The sequence below is a fragment of the Mustela putorius genome, unplaced genomic scaffold (genome assembly GCF_011764305.1).
Source record: "Mustela putorius furo isolate JIRA1106 unplaced genomic scaffold, ASM1176430v1.1 tig00001230_pilon_pilon_pilon, whole genome shotgun sequence".
Lineage (NCBI taxonomy): Eukaryota > Metazoa > Chordata > Mammalia > Carnivora > Mustelidae > Mustela > Mustela putorius.
The window spans coordinates 95782-112211 of NW_025421647.1; the positions used below are offsets into that span (position 1 = coordinate 95782).

At 44.8% G+C, this 16430-nt stretch overlaps 1 protein-coding gene across 1 annotated transcript; it reads right to left on the bottom strand.

The window, feature by feature from the left end:
* Positions 1–48: 48 nt before the first annotated feature.
* Positions 49–4155, bottom strand: LOC101670137 (spermatogenesis-associated protein 31D1-like). The gene is made up of 4 exons (XM_045087511.1): positions 3940–4155; positions 2953–2998; positions 2347–2407; positions 49–2077 (listed from the first exon to the last, which is right to left on the bottom strand). The coding sequence occupies exons 1-4, from the start codon at positions 4129–4131 to the stop codon at positions 115–117; spliced, it is 2262 nt and encodes a 753-aa protein (XP_044943446.1). The 5' UTR covers positions 4132–4155; the 3' UTR covers positions 49–114.
* Between the last annotated feature and the right edge of the window lie 12275 nt (positions 4156–16430).

Here is a 16430-nt window from a genome sequence, read left to right on the forward strand (position 1 = left end):
TTGCCCAAAACCATTGCTCCCAAGACAGTACACAGAACAGACAACATGTTACTAGAGAAATATTTACTCTGTGGGCACACCACCAGGTTCTGGCTTCTTCCCCTTTATGCCTGGTTACTGTCCCCTTCCAGTATCGGCATTTGCACTTTTGACCTTTGGCTCCCATGTGAGCACACCTTGCCTTGTAGGCCGTCTGAGTGCACCTTGCCTTTTAGGTGGCCTTGGGGGCCATCTGTTGCCTATGGAGTCACGTTTGACAGATGTAGGAGTCTGATGGGTTATATTAGAGGCTAATGGCCTCAAAATTCTTTGTTCCTCCTTGCCCGCAGTTGAGGTGGCAGGGAAAGGATGATCGGGGATGGGGGCTGAATTTGCTGTTCCTGCTTTGTGTCCATGGAGTGATGTCAAGCTTCCATTGAACTCTTTGTATTTAAAGTGCTGTATGGATTCAAGGACCCTAGGGGGAAGGCCCCAAGTCAACCTCTTACTAAGCTTTTTAATGTGATCTTCCAGCATCTCTGCTGCCGTAGGTGTAACAAGGGGAAGCTCCTGGAAGTTATTCAGGGAGTCATCCTCAACCTGTGATGGTGGCAAACTTCCCTGTCTTCTTTCTTTCTGGGATTTGTTAGAAGTGAGTGATGTCTGCTCCACGGAGTGCCATGAATTATGGAGAGTTTTCACGGCATTAAGTTGTCTCTGTCCCGTAGTCTCCACAGCCACCATCGAGTTTTTCACGGATGGGCTATGTTCTTGGTCAGAACCATACCCCATATCATTCTTGGTGTTGTGTCCCTGATCCTTGTCCAGGTCATCTTTGCAGGAACTCTCCTCTAGCAGAATTTCTGGGAGCTCCACATAGACACTTTTTGACATACTCCTTCTGATCGGACTCTTATTAGAGTTTGCCGAGCGTCCACCATGGCGCTGAGACTCAGGTAGCTGTGGAAGAGTCAGTGCTAGAGACTCATAGATCCTGCGGGTTAGGCCCCTCTGGTGTAGGATGAGCCTGTCTTCAAGATGAGACTCCAGTTTTCTCCGAAGCTCTTCATTCAGAGGAAACTGCCCAGGAGGGACAGAAACTGCAGCATGAGCCTTGGTGGCCTTGTGGCTAATACAAGGGTTAGACGCAGAAGAACAGTAGTCCTCCTGGGATCTTTGGACTATAGTGGGTAAACCCCACACACGTTTCTGTATCTTCTGCAACACGTTGCATTCCAGATGTTCCATTTCTGTTGATGGCAGACTCTCAGACTCATTTTGAGGTCTGTGGAAACAAGCTCCACAGATTTTGATGTCAGGTAGAGGACCAGATGGCAGGATTGGGAGTGGGGATTGAAGGTGGGCCTGGGGCTGGACATGAGGGAGAGGTAGGGGCTGGGTTTGAGGCAGGAGTTGAGGCGGGTTCTCAGGCAAGGATGGAGGAAGTGGATGGGGAACTCCTGGGGATTCCTGCTCTGGGGAGGCAGCAGGGAAGAAGGACCCGCTTGGAGTTTGGAGACCCCAGAAGAACTGGATGGGGGTTTGCTGTAAATGGCCCTCTTCCGAGGTGGTAGGATATGGACACTGCTCCCACAACTCCGGTAAGGGGCTGACATCTTGGGAAAGGGTATTTAGAGACACTGTCTCTGTTTGGACGCTACGGTCCACTGAATGGGCATGATGGGGTGGGACAGGAGGTGGAAAGGCAGGGGGCTGGGCTGGGAAATGGTCCATTGGGAATTTGGAATCCAAGGGAGGAAAGGGCTCTGGTGGCACAGAATCACCCGGTGGTGAGGGTGGAAAGAAATCAGCCACAGGGATCACTGGGTTAGGTGAGAAGATGGAGGCAGGTGGTGGGGAAGACTCAGACAGCGAAGCTGGTATTAGCTCTCCTGGAGGGACTGCTGAGAAGTCAGTGGAGAGAGTGAATGATGAAGAAGTCACAGAAGCTGTGGAAGCCAAGGGAGTAGAATCTTCCAGAGCCTGCAGGAACAGCAGCCGATCGATCTCAGCAGATGTGCTGTTACATATCTCACAGGAGGGGTCTGGACATAACAGTTGACGAAAGTGGATGGTATCATGATGCCGGCCGAGGGGGCTGCAGGAGACAGGAGGTAAAAAACTGCAGCCAGGACCAGAACAAGGGGAGGTGGCCATGCAGACCTGACAAGGGAGGGGCCACCTGAAGCCTGCTATCCCTTCACAATGCCCCACTTTTATGACCTGGCAGTGTACTCAGTAGCATTCACCCCAATATCTGTTCCTATGGCTACCCCCACCCCATGGCTATGACAGACTGCAGTGAATCCTGCAATTGCATAAAACCTGCTCTAAGAGGCAATAGGATCAAGGGGGAAAACTGGTCACCTTCTTAAAATCGAGATCAGCTTCCGGGCCTCCTCCACTTCCCGTTGGTACCATCTGCCATCTGGGGAAACAGGAGACTGTGTTATATAGTGAAAGCAGAAACATAGGTATTAATCCAGGAGTCCCCTTATAGGACAGCCTTGGGATGTTGGACTCTGAAAGCCACAACAATCAATAGATGAGGGCAAACGGCCAGTGATGTGAAGCTGGTTAGTAATCTAGCTTCCTGTATAAAGTACTTTCATGTAAATTATCCATGTGATGATCAGACCACCTCTATGAAGCAGAGAGGTCAGGGAAGACTCCTGAAGGTCCATGATGTCAGAGAGCTTTCACAAAGTCAGGAGACAGAAGTTCTGACTCCTCATCTCACACGGCCACCTAGTGGGAAGCACTCGTCTGGATCCATCACTGCTTCATGCTCAATAATGGTCAGGGCAGGGATCTGAGAAGGGTTTTGCCCTCTGGCTACATTTCCATGAGCCTCTCCTCTGAGGGAATGTATCTAGCAGCTCGCATCCTCAGAGTTCATGGACCGGGCCCTCATGGAGAGGACAGCAAGCATCAGCCTTGGAGAGAGCTCAGGTGGAATAGGCAGAACCTTACCTTCCAGTGTCCCTCCTTTCCTCCTCCTCTTGGCTCTGCCCTGATGCTAGAAGAAAAATGAACAAAGAGGGGGGTTGGGATCCATGTCTTACTCTTCTCTCAGAAATGGAAACGTCCTTTATGCAAGAATTCTAGGACTTTAGTAGAACTTTGTGTTCCTTGCTTTTTTCAGTTTTAAAGATGATAAAATGTTGTCAATATTTACTCTTTAGAAAACCCAGGGGACGACTTGGTCTAGGAGGTCCACACTTGGTATTCCCAATCAGAAGTCCTTTGTTCATTGAGGACATAGAAAAGGAAGCCCAACAGTCACACCTGTGCTGCCTCAGGTAGGACCCTGTAAACTAGGTCATAGCTCCGACCTCACTGTCTTCTCAGAGGCTTAGCAGTGTTCTCCTGATCAGCTCAGCATGAAGGAAGGCTTGATCGAGTGATGCTGGACATGGGAATGTGACTTGATATGGTCGAGTGCTGGGAAACTTTGTTCTCTTACACAGACCCCATCCTCTCAAAATAACCCAATCCAGGACTACAGAATCCCTGAGTTTGGGATCTTATCCAAGAACCACCACCATACCCAGATAGACTGTAGTTTCAATTAGAACCCCTAGTCCTTTCTTAACACTTACCCCTGCCAGGCCTCTTTTCCTAGAGGACTGAATCTCTGTTCTCTTAAGACTTCCCATTTTAGGTGTTTCTCCCACTCTACCAAACTCCTTTTAAAACCTGGGATTAGGGCTCCTGGATGGCTCAGTTGGTTAAGTGTCTGCCTTGGGGTCAGGTCAGGGTTCCAGGGTCTTGGGATATAGCCCCACATTGCACTCCCTGTTTTGCCCTCCCTCTGCCCCTCTACCCCACTTGTGCTCTCTTCGTCATAAATAAAATCTAAAAAAAAAAAAAAAAAAAAAAAAGGAATAAGATTTGGGATTAGAAATGGAAACCGTAATAAGCCATGTTGAGTTCCCCCCCTCTCCAAGGTTTTCTTACCTTTTGGGTAGTTTTGATTTTCCAATTTGGAAATGGAATCCCCACCAGGTAGCACAGGAACAGAAGGAGCAATCCCAAACCACACAGGAAGGTGAAGTTGGGGTCCATCTCCCAACATGTTGAGCCAGAGCTCAGACATGGTTTGGTATCGCTATTCATAAATGAGAGAACATTCCAGTGTTGGAAATCCATAGTCTAAATCACAAGACAGCCTATACTGTGCACACGCTGAATTTATATCCTCCCCAGGCTTACATCACAGAGCACTGTCACAAAGAGTTTCTGAGGGTGAGGGAGGGGACAGTTGAACAAGGTGTGTCCAGAGCCCCTCCCCACCTACTAGCTCAGAGACCCCTCCATCCTCCTGGTCCTTCAGGTCTGCCATCCTATTTTCCTACTCCTTTTCATCACTTATGAAACTTATGAAATTTTCTGTCGTTCCATGTATAATTCATATGTTACCTGGGTCCCTCTTCACTGTTTGAGAACTTGGCTTTGGTCTTACCAGGTCTGTGCCTTGAAAGTCTGCAAGGCTACCTGGAGTTTTTGCTTGTACCCTGGATCACATAGGTCCTCAGATCCAGCTTTCATATACAATGTGTTTGCCTGGGAAACCTGGGTGGCTCAGTCGGCTAAGTAATCGCCCTCAGCTCAGGTCATGATCTGAGGGTTCTGAGATCAAGCTCCACATTTGGCTCCTTGCTCCACGGCACGGGGAGCCTGATTTCCCCCCCCACTCCCTCTGCCTGCAGCTCCCCTGATTGTGTGCTCTCTGTCAAATAAATAAAACCTTTAAAAGAAAATGTGTTTGGCTTCCATGAGCCCAGATAGAGACCTTAACGTTCTTTCACACTCACTTAGTTCTGTACATGTTGCACAGCACATTTCAGTTTTTGTTTCATTCGGCCTTTAGTATCTTCCGTCAGAGAGGCTGACTCCATTAAACTCAATAATGCATTATTCAATAATCCCCAAACCAAAGTCAGTGTAAAATGACTGTAAATAATTAAACCTTCAAATAGTCTTGGGGGTAACTGTGTAGCACTCGTATTCCTAAAGTTAGTGAAGCTAAACTGCATAAAAGGTTTGGGGACAAGCTAACACACACACACATACACACACACACACCCTTTGACAAAACAATCCAGTATATTTCATATTGAAGAATAAAGTGTTTTCTCCTTTTATTTCAGTATTTCATAAAATATTGACCCCAGGTCTTCTTACTCTACCTAAAATACTGTGTTCTGTACATCAACACCCTAATACTTGTACAAGTTCCTTCTCAGTGAGTTGCAGCCCTGTAACAAATGCCATAGACCGGGTGGTTTAAATGACACACATATATTTTTCATAGTTCGGGAGGACGGGAATTCCAAGGTCAAGGCACAGAAGATTCAGTGTCTGTTGACACCTTCCTCCTGATTCACACGCAGGTGCATCTTCTCCCTACAACCTGATGTGGCAGAAAAAGTGGGTGAGAGGTTTCTGGGGTCTCTATTCTAAGGACACTAAACTCATTTATGAGGGCCCCACCCTCATGACCTAATCACCTCCCAAAGTCCCCATCTCCTAATACCATCACACTGGGATTAGGGTTTCATCATATGAATTTGGGGAGGAGCACAAACATACAGTTCATAAACTCCCCAAAGGCTGGGATAGGTTACAGGCTGCTAAGTAAGCTACTGATCCCCTCCTGTGGTGGCAGGGTGGGACCCAGGAGTGTCACAGCCTTCCTGCAGAATGTAGTCTTGCTGATTGCCCTTGTGGGCCTTGTATATCCTTTCCTAGGAGCGCCTTACAGGAAAAGCGGTTGAGAAGCTCCACCCTAGATTATCATCCCCACCTATGTTTGAAAATCAACTACCTGTGACAGGTTTTCCAGGTTCCTTTTTGTCAGGTTTAAATAATCCCACTCTTCCTCCATCTTCTTTTATCTTCACAGCAGCTGTCCTCTGAACTGTTCCTAACTTCTCACACATCTTTCTTAAACTGGGATGCCCTTTATTTGACACCCCTGGCCTAGCATTATGAACTTGGTCATCTGTGAAAGGGTAGGACAGCCTTCACCCTGGCCCAGCAGAGTCTCTTTTTGGTTCTGCAGGAACAGGTCACCTGCCTGGAAGATCAGACCTGCCCAGAGGCACCGCTTCTTCCTCATCCTGACATGCAGTCTCAGCCACATTTTCATTTAATAAATAGTTACTTTTGGAAGCCAAGAGACACAAACACCTGTTAAGTCCTGGTCTCCGTCCTTAAGGACCTCATGGTGCTGTTCTAGGGAAAAGCCCTGTGCAGGCTCAGAGTTACACAGGACCCAGGACAGGTATCCTGCCGCATTTGGGAATTGCCAGGTGATCTCTGGAACAGAGGAACAAAGTGACAGGTACTGTGGGTCACAAATGCTCGCACACACCATGCTCCTTAGAAAGGCAACTCTGCATGTCTAATCTCTGCGATTATGTGATACAGATTAATGGCTCTTTGAGAGGATAGTCGAAGAATGGTTTTTCTCTTTTAAAAGGGCATGTGTTGGCTCGATATCCTTACGTACATTTCTGTGCCTTGAGTTAAATCTTTTCTCAGAACCTGGTAGAAGTTCCTTCAAAATTTAAAGGAACTTATGGTTTGTCTCCCTCCCATTCCCATCTTGTTTCATTGATTCTTCTCCTACCCACTTAAGCCCCCATGTTGCATCCCCACTTCCTCATATCAGGGAGATCATATGATAGTTGTCTTTCTCTGTTTGACTTATTTCGCTAAGCATGATACGCTCTAGTTCCATCCATGTTGTCGCAAATGGCAAGATTTCATTTCTTTGGATGGCTGCATAGTATTCCATTGTGTATATATACCACATCTTCTTGATCCATTCATCTGTTGATGGACATCTAGGTTCTTTCCATAGTTTGCCTATTGTGGACATTGCTGCTATAAACATTCGGGTGCACGTGCCCCTTTGGATCACTACGTTTGTATCTTTAGGGTAAATACCCAATAGTGCAATTGCTGGGTCATAGGGCAGTTCTATTTTCAGGAACAAGACCTGAAAGGTATATATATATAGAATCTCACCAAAAATAACCTCCACTGAGGTTCAGTAGGGAGGTTCACAGCACTTCTCCTCCTACACTAACAGCAAGTGTAAATGATTTGCTACCTTTTCAAGAAGTTTACTGAGAGCAACCTCACAATCACCCCATGGTGTAAGCAGCTCAGGTATTAGTGTGCCTCTATTATGAAAGAACAAAACCGAAGCTCGGAGAGGGTAAGTGACTTCTCTAGATCACTCAGCTGTAACTCGTAGAGCACTGACGATGAAATCCCCAATGTTCTCAACACCTCTATTTTAAATAATAAGTGATATCCTAAAAAGCCACCTTAGTCCTAAAATTAAAGCAGCCATGTGGATACAAATAGTATCCACTTTTTCTATTCAATGCTGACAAGTTTTTTTTTTGTTGTTGTTGTTTTTTGAATGACACCTATGTTTATTTCTTCCAAGAAAAGTTTTTTTTCCCACATACCTTCTACCTTTTCACCAAAATACCTTATTGTCATCTCTACTGATTTTAAACAATAATCTCATTTTTTTGATGGTTATATGTATTTATTTCTTCTCCCCATGCTACCTAGTCATTTCATTGTTGGAACTCTTACAGCTTCATTATTTAGATTATAAACTGTTGAAATTAAGCCCTGTATCATTTCCTTACTTGACTCGCCTACATTCCCTTGCTGATGATGAATCAGTCTTGGCCCTAGACACCCAATCCTTTCCCTGCCATTTGAAGAAGTTTTGCCTATAATGACAGTTCCTTTTTTTCCCCTCTCTTATCCTGCATCCACAGTTTCACCATTGTCTCTACCCAAGGGAAGGTACTTCCTTCACCATTGTCTCTACCCAAAGGAAGGTACTCTTCAAGCCCACCCCTCGTCACATACCCTCCTTGACTTCAGACGGATGTCGGTTAAGAAAAATCCCTCCAGGGGCGCCTGGGTGGCTCAGTGGGTTAAGCCGCTGCCTTCGGCTCGGGTCGTGATCTCAGGGTCCCGGGATCGAGTCCCCCATCCGGCTCTCTGCTCAGCAAGGAGCCTGCTTCCTCCTCTCTCTCTCTCTCTCTCTCTCTGCCTGCCTCTCTGCCTACTTGTGATCTCTCTCTATCAAATAAATACATAAAATCTTAAAAAAAAAAAAAAAAAAAAAAAATCCCTCCACATATCTTTGAGTTTCTGGAATTGTTTTCAAATAGAAAGTGTGGTCTTAACTGTCCCTAAGGCCCCTAGGACTCACAACTATAAAAACATCCTTTAAAGTCTGAGCAAGATAAGTTCCACCCCAAAACATTTCCAGGTGAGAAGGGGTTTAAATATGGCACAATGATTTTATTTTTCAAACCTGGCCTCGTTCTAAAAGAGGCTGAGAAACTGATCCATATTAAAGGAAACTAAAGATGCACAGGAACTGGATGTAGTAGGTCATCCTAGACTAGATCTTGTAAAGAGGTACACACACACACACACACACACACACACACACAAACACACACACAAGCGTTACTTGATAAATTGATAAAAATGGAGAGATTAGTTAAAAATTTTATGTCAATATGAAATTTACCGAAGGAGATAACTGTGGTGTTAGAGAATATTCTTTTTCTTAAGAAACACACAAGGAAATATTCAGGGAAAAAGTGCATGATTCATGAAATGTATTCTCAAATACTCAAGAATGTATGCATAGTTTTCCTAGGCATATACATGTCTTCCTATAGAGAGAGAAGGGGAAGGAAGAAAGGAGAGAGAGATTGTAAACAGGTCAAAATCATAATAGGAACATCTGGATAAAGGGGATATGGCTTTACCATCTATGGCTTTACCATCTATGCAACTTTTCCACAACTGTATTTTCAAATACATTTTAAAAATGTTTTTAACCCAACCTTTTAGATTTCTGACTTTGATTCCAGAAGCTAGTGCCTCCACCATACTCTGACCCCAGATGTGTGCAATGCCAACTTTAAAACAGTTGACTCAGGTTCTGTCCTATGCAGGAAACCTGGGATCCTCTCTGCACATTTGGAACATGCTAACATTTCAGCAAGTTTTTACAAAACTGGCAAAGAGTGCCCCCTTTCAAAAAAAAATTTAGAAATTATATGCAATATAAAAAAAAAAAAAACAACAAAGAACAAAAATTCTACATGTTTACTAACACAAAACCCCTAATTTCATTTTTCTCTGGTGCCACCACGTTGCTCTTCTCCTGGGTTTTGCAGTGTGAATTGATTTGCCAGCACTTTGTTTGCTCTGCGAGTCAGTTTCCACTCCTCCACCAGATTTCCATTTTCCAAAAATGTGTTGACAGCTTTTGTTCTTTATGCTCCCCTTCTTGTCATCCTTAAGCACTTATTTTTAAATCCTTTACTTGTTTTAACAGCCTTACTGAAATACAGTTCACATACCATACAATTTACCCATTAACACGTATAATTCCTTGATTTTCAGTACAGGCATCACCACAGTCAATTTTAAAACATTGTCATGACTTAAGAGAAACAAATCTGCAACCTTTTGCTATCATTCTCCTTTCTCTCCTCCCTCAAGCTCTAAGATGACTCTATTTTCTGTGTTGTAGATTTTACTATTCTGGACACCTCATGTGAATAGAGTCATATGTGACCATTAGTGAATGGCTTCTTTCATTTAACATGTTTTCAAGGTTCATCCCTGTAGTGGCACGGCTTGGTCTTTTTTATTCCCCAAAATATTGTATCATAGGAATATGTTATCTTTAATTCACCCATTTCTCAGTTGATGGATGTTTGAATTGTTTCCATCTTTTGACCTTATAAATAAGATAGCTATAAACATTTGTTTACAAGTTTTTGTGTAGACCCATGTTTTCATTTCTGGGGAGTATATACCGAGAAGTGGAATTGCTGGGTCTTATGTTAACTCTATGTTGAACTTTTTGATCAACTGCCACACTGTTTCCAAATTGGCTGCACCGTTTTTCATTCCCACCGACATTGCATGGGGGTTCTAATTTCTCCACATTCCCACCAACATTTGTATTCTTTTTTATTTTAGCCAGCGTTGTAGGTGTGAAGTTTTGGTAAATATTGATTTTGATTTGCATTTTCCTGATGGTTAATGATATTGAGCCGTTTTCATCTAACCTTTAACTCTTAATGGAATTTTGGAAAGAGGGGAGTGTTTGGTCTATTTCATTTAAGGTGATACACAGTAGCTTATTTAAACAGTAACATGACAAGTTTTTCTTCTAAATATTTGAAAGCACACAATGTCAAGCCTTTAACAACATATAAAGTGTTCTTCTATGCTTTTTACATATTACAGTTACCGAGTGATTAAGGGACAGTGAAATTCTGCCCTTAATTTGCTCTGTAAGATTACTTCTTCTGTGGGGTTGAGGAATTCACTCAGATGGCTCCTCAGCGTTTACTATAAGGCAGAGCAGACTGATTGCCAAAGCCTCTAAAGCCCAGGGCCTTTTTAACACTAAGTTCCATGCATCTGTTGTGAATAAGTGTGTAGCACAGGTGATAAATATCAAAGAAATTTGAGGGCTTCGACGTGGACGCATAGCATATGTCTCAGAGATGGAAGGCAAGGTGGTTTTTTTTTTTAATTTTTTTATTTTTTATAAACATGTATTTTTATCCCCAGGGTTACAGGTCTGTGAATCAGCACTCACCAAAGCATATACCCTCGCCAATGTCCCTAACCCCACCGCCCCTTCTCCCAACCCCCCTCCCCCCAGCAACCCTCAGTTTGTTTTGTAAGATTAAGAGTCACTTATGGTTTGTCTCCCTCCCAATCCCATCTTGTTTCATTGATTCTTCTCCTACCCATTTAAGCCCCCATGTTGCATCACCACTTCCTCATATCAGGGAGATCATATGATAGTTGTCTTTCTCTGTTTGACTTATTTCGCTAAGCATGATACGCTCTAGTTCCATCCATGTTGTCGCAAATGGCAAGATTTCATTTCTTTGGATGGCTGCATAGTATTCCATTGTGTATATATACCACATCTTCTTGATCCATTCATCTGTTGATGGACATCTAGGTTCTTTCCATAGTTTGCCTATTGTGGACATTGCTGCTATAAACATTCGGGTGCACGTGCCCCTTTGGATCACTACGTTTGTATCCTTAGACCCAGTAGTGCAATTGCTGGGTCATAGGGCAGTTCTATTTTCAACATTCTGAGGAACCTCCATGCTGTTTTCCAGAGTGGCTGCACCAGCTTGCATTCCTACCAACAGTGTAGGAGGGTTCCCCTTTCTCCGCATGCTCGCCAGCATCTGTCATTTCCTGACTTGTTGATTTTAGTCATTCTGACTGGTGTGAGGTGATATCACATTGTGGTTTTGATTTGCATTTCCCTGATGCCGAGTGAGATGGAGCACTTTTTCATGTGTCTGTTGGCCATCTGGATGTCTTCTTTGCAGAAATGTCTGTTCATGTCCTCTGCCCATTTCTTGATTGGATTATGTGTTCTTTGGGTGTTGAGTTTGCTATGTTCTCTATAGATTTTGGACACTAGTCCTTTATGTGATATGTCGTTTGCAAATATCTTCTCCCATTCTGTCGGTTGTCTTTTGATTTTGTTAACTGTTTCCTTTGCTGTGCAAAAGCTTTTGATCTTGATGAAATCCCAATAGTTCATTTTTGCCCTTGCTTCCCTAGGCAAGGTGTTTTAAAGGGGCTTTTGCACTTTAGTCACAGTGTCTCACACCCGCCCAATGATAACAGTACAAATTGGGTGGCAGATATGTGCGAAGTCATGTTGTTATATGTGCTCTTGGACATGTTTCTGTAGTAAAAGCCATTAAAAGAAAAAAAATAGATGTAGTAAAACCATAAATAAAAAACAAAGATGTTGGGTGCCTCAAAGGGAGAGGGAGGAGGGGTCAGAAGGAGACCTGGCAAGGGTGGATCAGTCCATCAAGACCAGAAGTTAGCTCTCTGAATAAAGACATCTCAGAAAGTATATTTCCTTTGAGATTGGGAAGGAAACCTCTTTCCGTATAACAGGAAGGAAGAGGAAAAAGAAGAATGGGGAGACTTTTTTGAAAGGATTTGGGTTTGCTTTGTTTTGTGAGAGGCTCGATCACTACTTTCTTGCTCTTCTGTGAGCTCTGATCCAGCACATCCGCTGGGCAAGTGAAGATGGCTTAAGTTTGAGGAAAGTAAAGGAAATCTGAAATAGATCTGAGGGCCACCTGGGTGTCTCAGTCGGTTAAGAATCTGCCTTCGATTCCGGTGATGACCCGGGTGTCCTGGAATTGAGTCCTGATCCTGCTTGGTAGGAAGCCTGCTTCTCCCTCTACCTCTGTCACTCCCTCTGATTGTGCCCCTGCTCTCTGTCAAATAAAATAAATTAGATCTGAGTACACTGAGGAGAGAATGTACTAAGGAAATAGTGACCTAACTCCATTTATTTTGTTCAAGTTAATAAGTCTTGGATAAATATATGTGGAATGATGAATGATTTCCAGGTAGTGCTGGGGCTGAATTTCATGTGGCATCAGTCGACTCTGTTGTGAGTAGACTCAGTTTTGACATGGGAGATTTAATCCAACAATAATCACTTACATATAGAAAGGCATTTCTAAATACGGCAGATAGACAAGATTTTGCCACACAGGAAGGACTGAAGGGGATTAGATGGGGTCATTCACTTGTACTAGAGCCTGTTTTGTTTTGTTTTGTTTTGTTTTGTTTTGTTTTTTAACTGAAGAATGGCTGATGCAATATCACATTAGTGTCAGGTATGCAACTCTATGCTCTGCTGTGCTCATCACAACTGTGGCTACCACATGTCACCAGATTACGCTGTTACAGTACATTGGACTCTGTCTCCTTTGCTGGACTGGTGCTTTTGAAAGACCCTGGATCCGCACCCAAGAAGCAGACACCAAGCCTCCACTGGATGCAAATTGCAAGAGGTTTATTGGTTACACAGGCACCTGCGGACGCATCAGCCTTTGTGGGCTGAGCGCGCCGGACTAAGTTGGGGAGCAGATTATATAGGGCAAGGTTGGGGTGGCGGGAAGCGAGCTTACAGAAGCAGATGCTTGGTTACAGGGATCTGATTGGTTAACTTAAATCAAGCATTGTCAGGCGCTGGGTTTAAGGCAAGGACACAACGGTTTGTTCTGGTGGGCCTTGGCTCAGCACTCTGGAAAGTCCCAGGTACACTCTATTCCTCATTTGTCTTTTCTCTTGACAGACTGGGTGATCACAGACAATAGACATCCTGGTATGTGTTGCCATCCGGCTATGGGAACAATCAAGCCTTCAGCAAGGGGATAGGGGGTGCTTTGGGGACATCAGGTTACTTAAACAAGCCTTTAGCAAGGGGAGAGGGCTCTTTCACTTTTTACATGTTGGTTACCTAACAATCCATCAGTGAGGAAAGGAAGAACAAGGCCTTGCGGGATAGGCAAGAAGTGGAAAGTGGATGAGGTAGAGTAGAAAAATTAACAGGGACATAGAAGCTGGAAGGACAGGGGCATGAGGCAGAGGGACAGAATGTCAAACTATAGGATTCTGATTCCAGAAGTATTCCCGGTAATGAGCTCTACAGGGTTGCAAGAAGTGCACTGGATTGGCCATAATGGACTCTAAAATGAGATTATGTAGGAACCGGCAGGCTGCGTTACTGGCTGGTCTGTCCGCATAGATTTAGAGCCTCCTGCACCCCCTCCTCACCTCTCCAGGTTTCTTGGCCGGGGCCCCATCCCACCTATTGTCCCCCTCAGGGCCTCCACCGCATCAAATCTGCATTCTTTCTGAGACCCCAACATTCAGATAGTGTAGGGTCAATGATAACCTGGACAAGAAGCTACAAGTGTGGTAAGTGAGCGAGGTCATGGACACCTGGTTTTTTGTTTTAGCACTGAGCATCCTGAGACTGTCCAGAAGATTACCTCGGATGTTCTCTAGCACACTCACCCCATTTTGAGTCCCAGTCTGAGGTGGGGTTGCCTTCCCTCCAGAGCCCTGTTTTAAGTGTGGGAATGTGTGCCGTCATGGCCCCCCTCACCTCCCCCCCAAAAAAGCATTCCATGGAGTTCCATGATAAGCCCCCAAATATCTGTATCCTGGCACACAATCTAGAACTCACCTCTGGTTCTTAAGTTGCACTTGTTCTGGGGAAGAGCTACCGTGGCTCTACTAAGGCCGTGAATATTGAAGGTGGCATACTGCCATCCTAGCCATAGTAAAGGCTGTATCTTATATATTGTCATCAAGTGTGGATATAAGGCAGGCACCAAGATCACCTTCCCCCAAAGGGGATGCCATGCCTGACAGCCTGCAGGTATTGCTTGCATACTCAAGGAACAGAGCCATGCCTTTTTGGTATAAGGCATCGGTAGGCTGTGCCAGATTCCAGTCTGCCTCAAAGTGGTGGTGCCTGGATCAGACTGAGGACGGAGAGGAGTGGGACAGGGTCCTGAGAAGGGGATGATTAGACATAAACTTTTGTTCTACCTCTTTCACTTTTTCATTTCATCAAAGGTGTCTTATCCTGGAAGGTGGTAGCTGCCTTGTCAACATTCCTACCACTAACAGCTAAGTGATGCTTTTGTTCTGCAAAAAAACATCCTCAGTCCAGCAGCCTGAAGAAACACCCAGGGAGGGGAAGCACTTCCAGTAGGAAAGCTCAATGTCAAGTTTAACCTGACTTAAAGGACAGATTCTTCAGCAGCATCTAGGGTATTCTTTGATGCTACCCCAACCAGCCCAAGATCAACCCGAACAACACTCCGCCCCCCAAAAACACTCCCATTCAGAGTTCACTCACTTGTGGGAACCTCTGATCACTGACTTCTAAATAATGATTAAGCTATTGTAACACAATAACTGTGAAGAAACAACAGTGGCTTAATCATTATTTTCTGAAAACTATTTCTGTCTTTAATCTTCCTCAGATATAGAAGACTTGCTGAGGGTGTAAAACATTCAATGAGGGGAGAGGTGTGAGCTACTATACGTTTTCAGTAAGGCTAAGCCATGGGACAGGCTTCATCAGAGAGGGAATGGGCTTTTGGGGGCTTTTGGGGGCACATGATACATATTTCTCAAGAGGTCCAGGAGATTGGTCACCTTTTAGAAGCTGAAGGAAGCAATCAGTAATAGCTGAACTGATTTACCCAAACCCATGCTCCCAAGACAGTACACAGAACAGACAACATGTTATTAGAGAAATATTTATTCCTCACAAGCCATTATTTTGGGGTAGGAAATCCCCCCCCCAAAAAAAAACCCTCTCACTGGAAATTCTGGAGAAGGGTTTTCTGTCTAAATAAATAGTAGACACACATCTCTGCACACAGTGCCTTCAGGAATCTTGAGAGTAGCTGGAGGCCACTGCATAGCTTGATGCCCACAAATGGCCTTTGGGTGGGGTGCAGGCTCCCTGAGGGGAATGGAGAGGGGATACCTCTGATGTGGTAGCTGCTCCTTAAATGCCACAACTTTCTGGGGCTGTGTGTCCTTGTTTCTGAGCTGTCTGTTACTTCCAGGAAGGCCTTGGCCAGCAGAGACAGCTTTTTCCTTACAAGATATGGTATTTGCCTCCTTTCAGGCAGGAAGCCTGGAGTTGAAAGGAAACCCTGGGACAGGCTGTGCCTGGGCCTGCACTTGTGCTTTCTGCTGAGTTTTTCCAAACTTGGTTGGGGAGGGAATGGGCTGCTGAGGGCAGGTGCTGCCTATTGCATGCCAACGCCCCATTTTCTCCTCTTGGAACTTCCCAACAGCTGTCATGATTTTCTGAGCTTCAGGTATCCCAGTAAAGGTAGCTCTACCATTAAACAGGCCTCTGCTTTCCACAGATAGGGGACTATGCTTCTCCTGGGAGTTTCCTTGACTTTTGCATTTTATCCCAAGAGTAAGTCATTGCAAAAAATCCTTCATTTTTTTTACTGAAAATAGAAGGAGCCTGACCCTTCCGGGAAAGGCTTTCAGGAGGCAGCTGACCCTTCTGTGATAGGGTCTGGGAAGGCTGGATTCCCCAGCTTTACCTTCCATACCTGTGTCCTGAGTAGGGAACCTATTCTTTGATGCCACATCTTCAGTAGGGAACCTGTTCATTCTCGGTTGGGATGTTCCCAGTCCTGCATCCCCTCCACCATGCTCTTGTGCCTTGGGACCAGAGGCCTCATGGTCTATGCAGCAGGTGGGGGATTCTTATTCTGGCACTTTCTTAAGACATGGTTAGGCACCCAGGGCTCCTGCTATTGTTCCACAGTAATTCCTGTGTCCTCTGGATGGACATGCAGCACCTGGGAAGCTCTCGTGTCCCTGGGGGAGACACCCTGGGCAGGAGTCAGTGAGGCCCTCTAAGTCAAAGAATCTGATGCAGGGGGTAGGCCAGTGCATTGGGCTTTGACCCAGCTATGCTCCCTCTTCTCCAGCATAAGCTTTAACTCAGGCAAGAGTTGTTCTTT

Excerpts from the sequence above, each read along its gene's own strand:
- LOC101670137 (XM_045087511.1), bottom strand. The coding sequence starts at position 4,131 with ATGGATTTCCAACACTGGAATGTTCTCTCATTTATGAATAGCGATACC. Across the intron at positions 2,408-2,952 it reads GAAAGGAGGGACACTGGAAG|ATGGCAGATGGTACCAACGG; the intron begins GTAAGGTTCTGC and ends CTGTTTCCCCAG. Across the intron at positions 2,078-2,346 it reads CTGATCTCGATTTTAAGAAG|CCCCCTCGGCCGGCATCATG; the intron begins GTGACCAGTTTT and ends TGTCTCCTGCAG.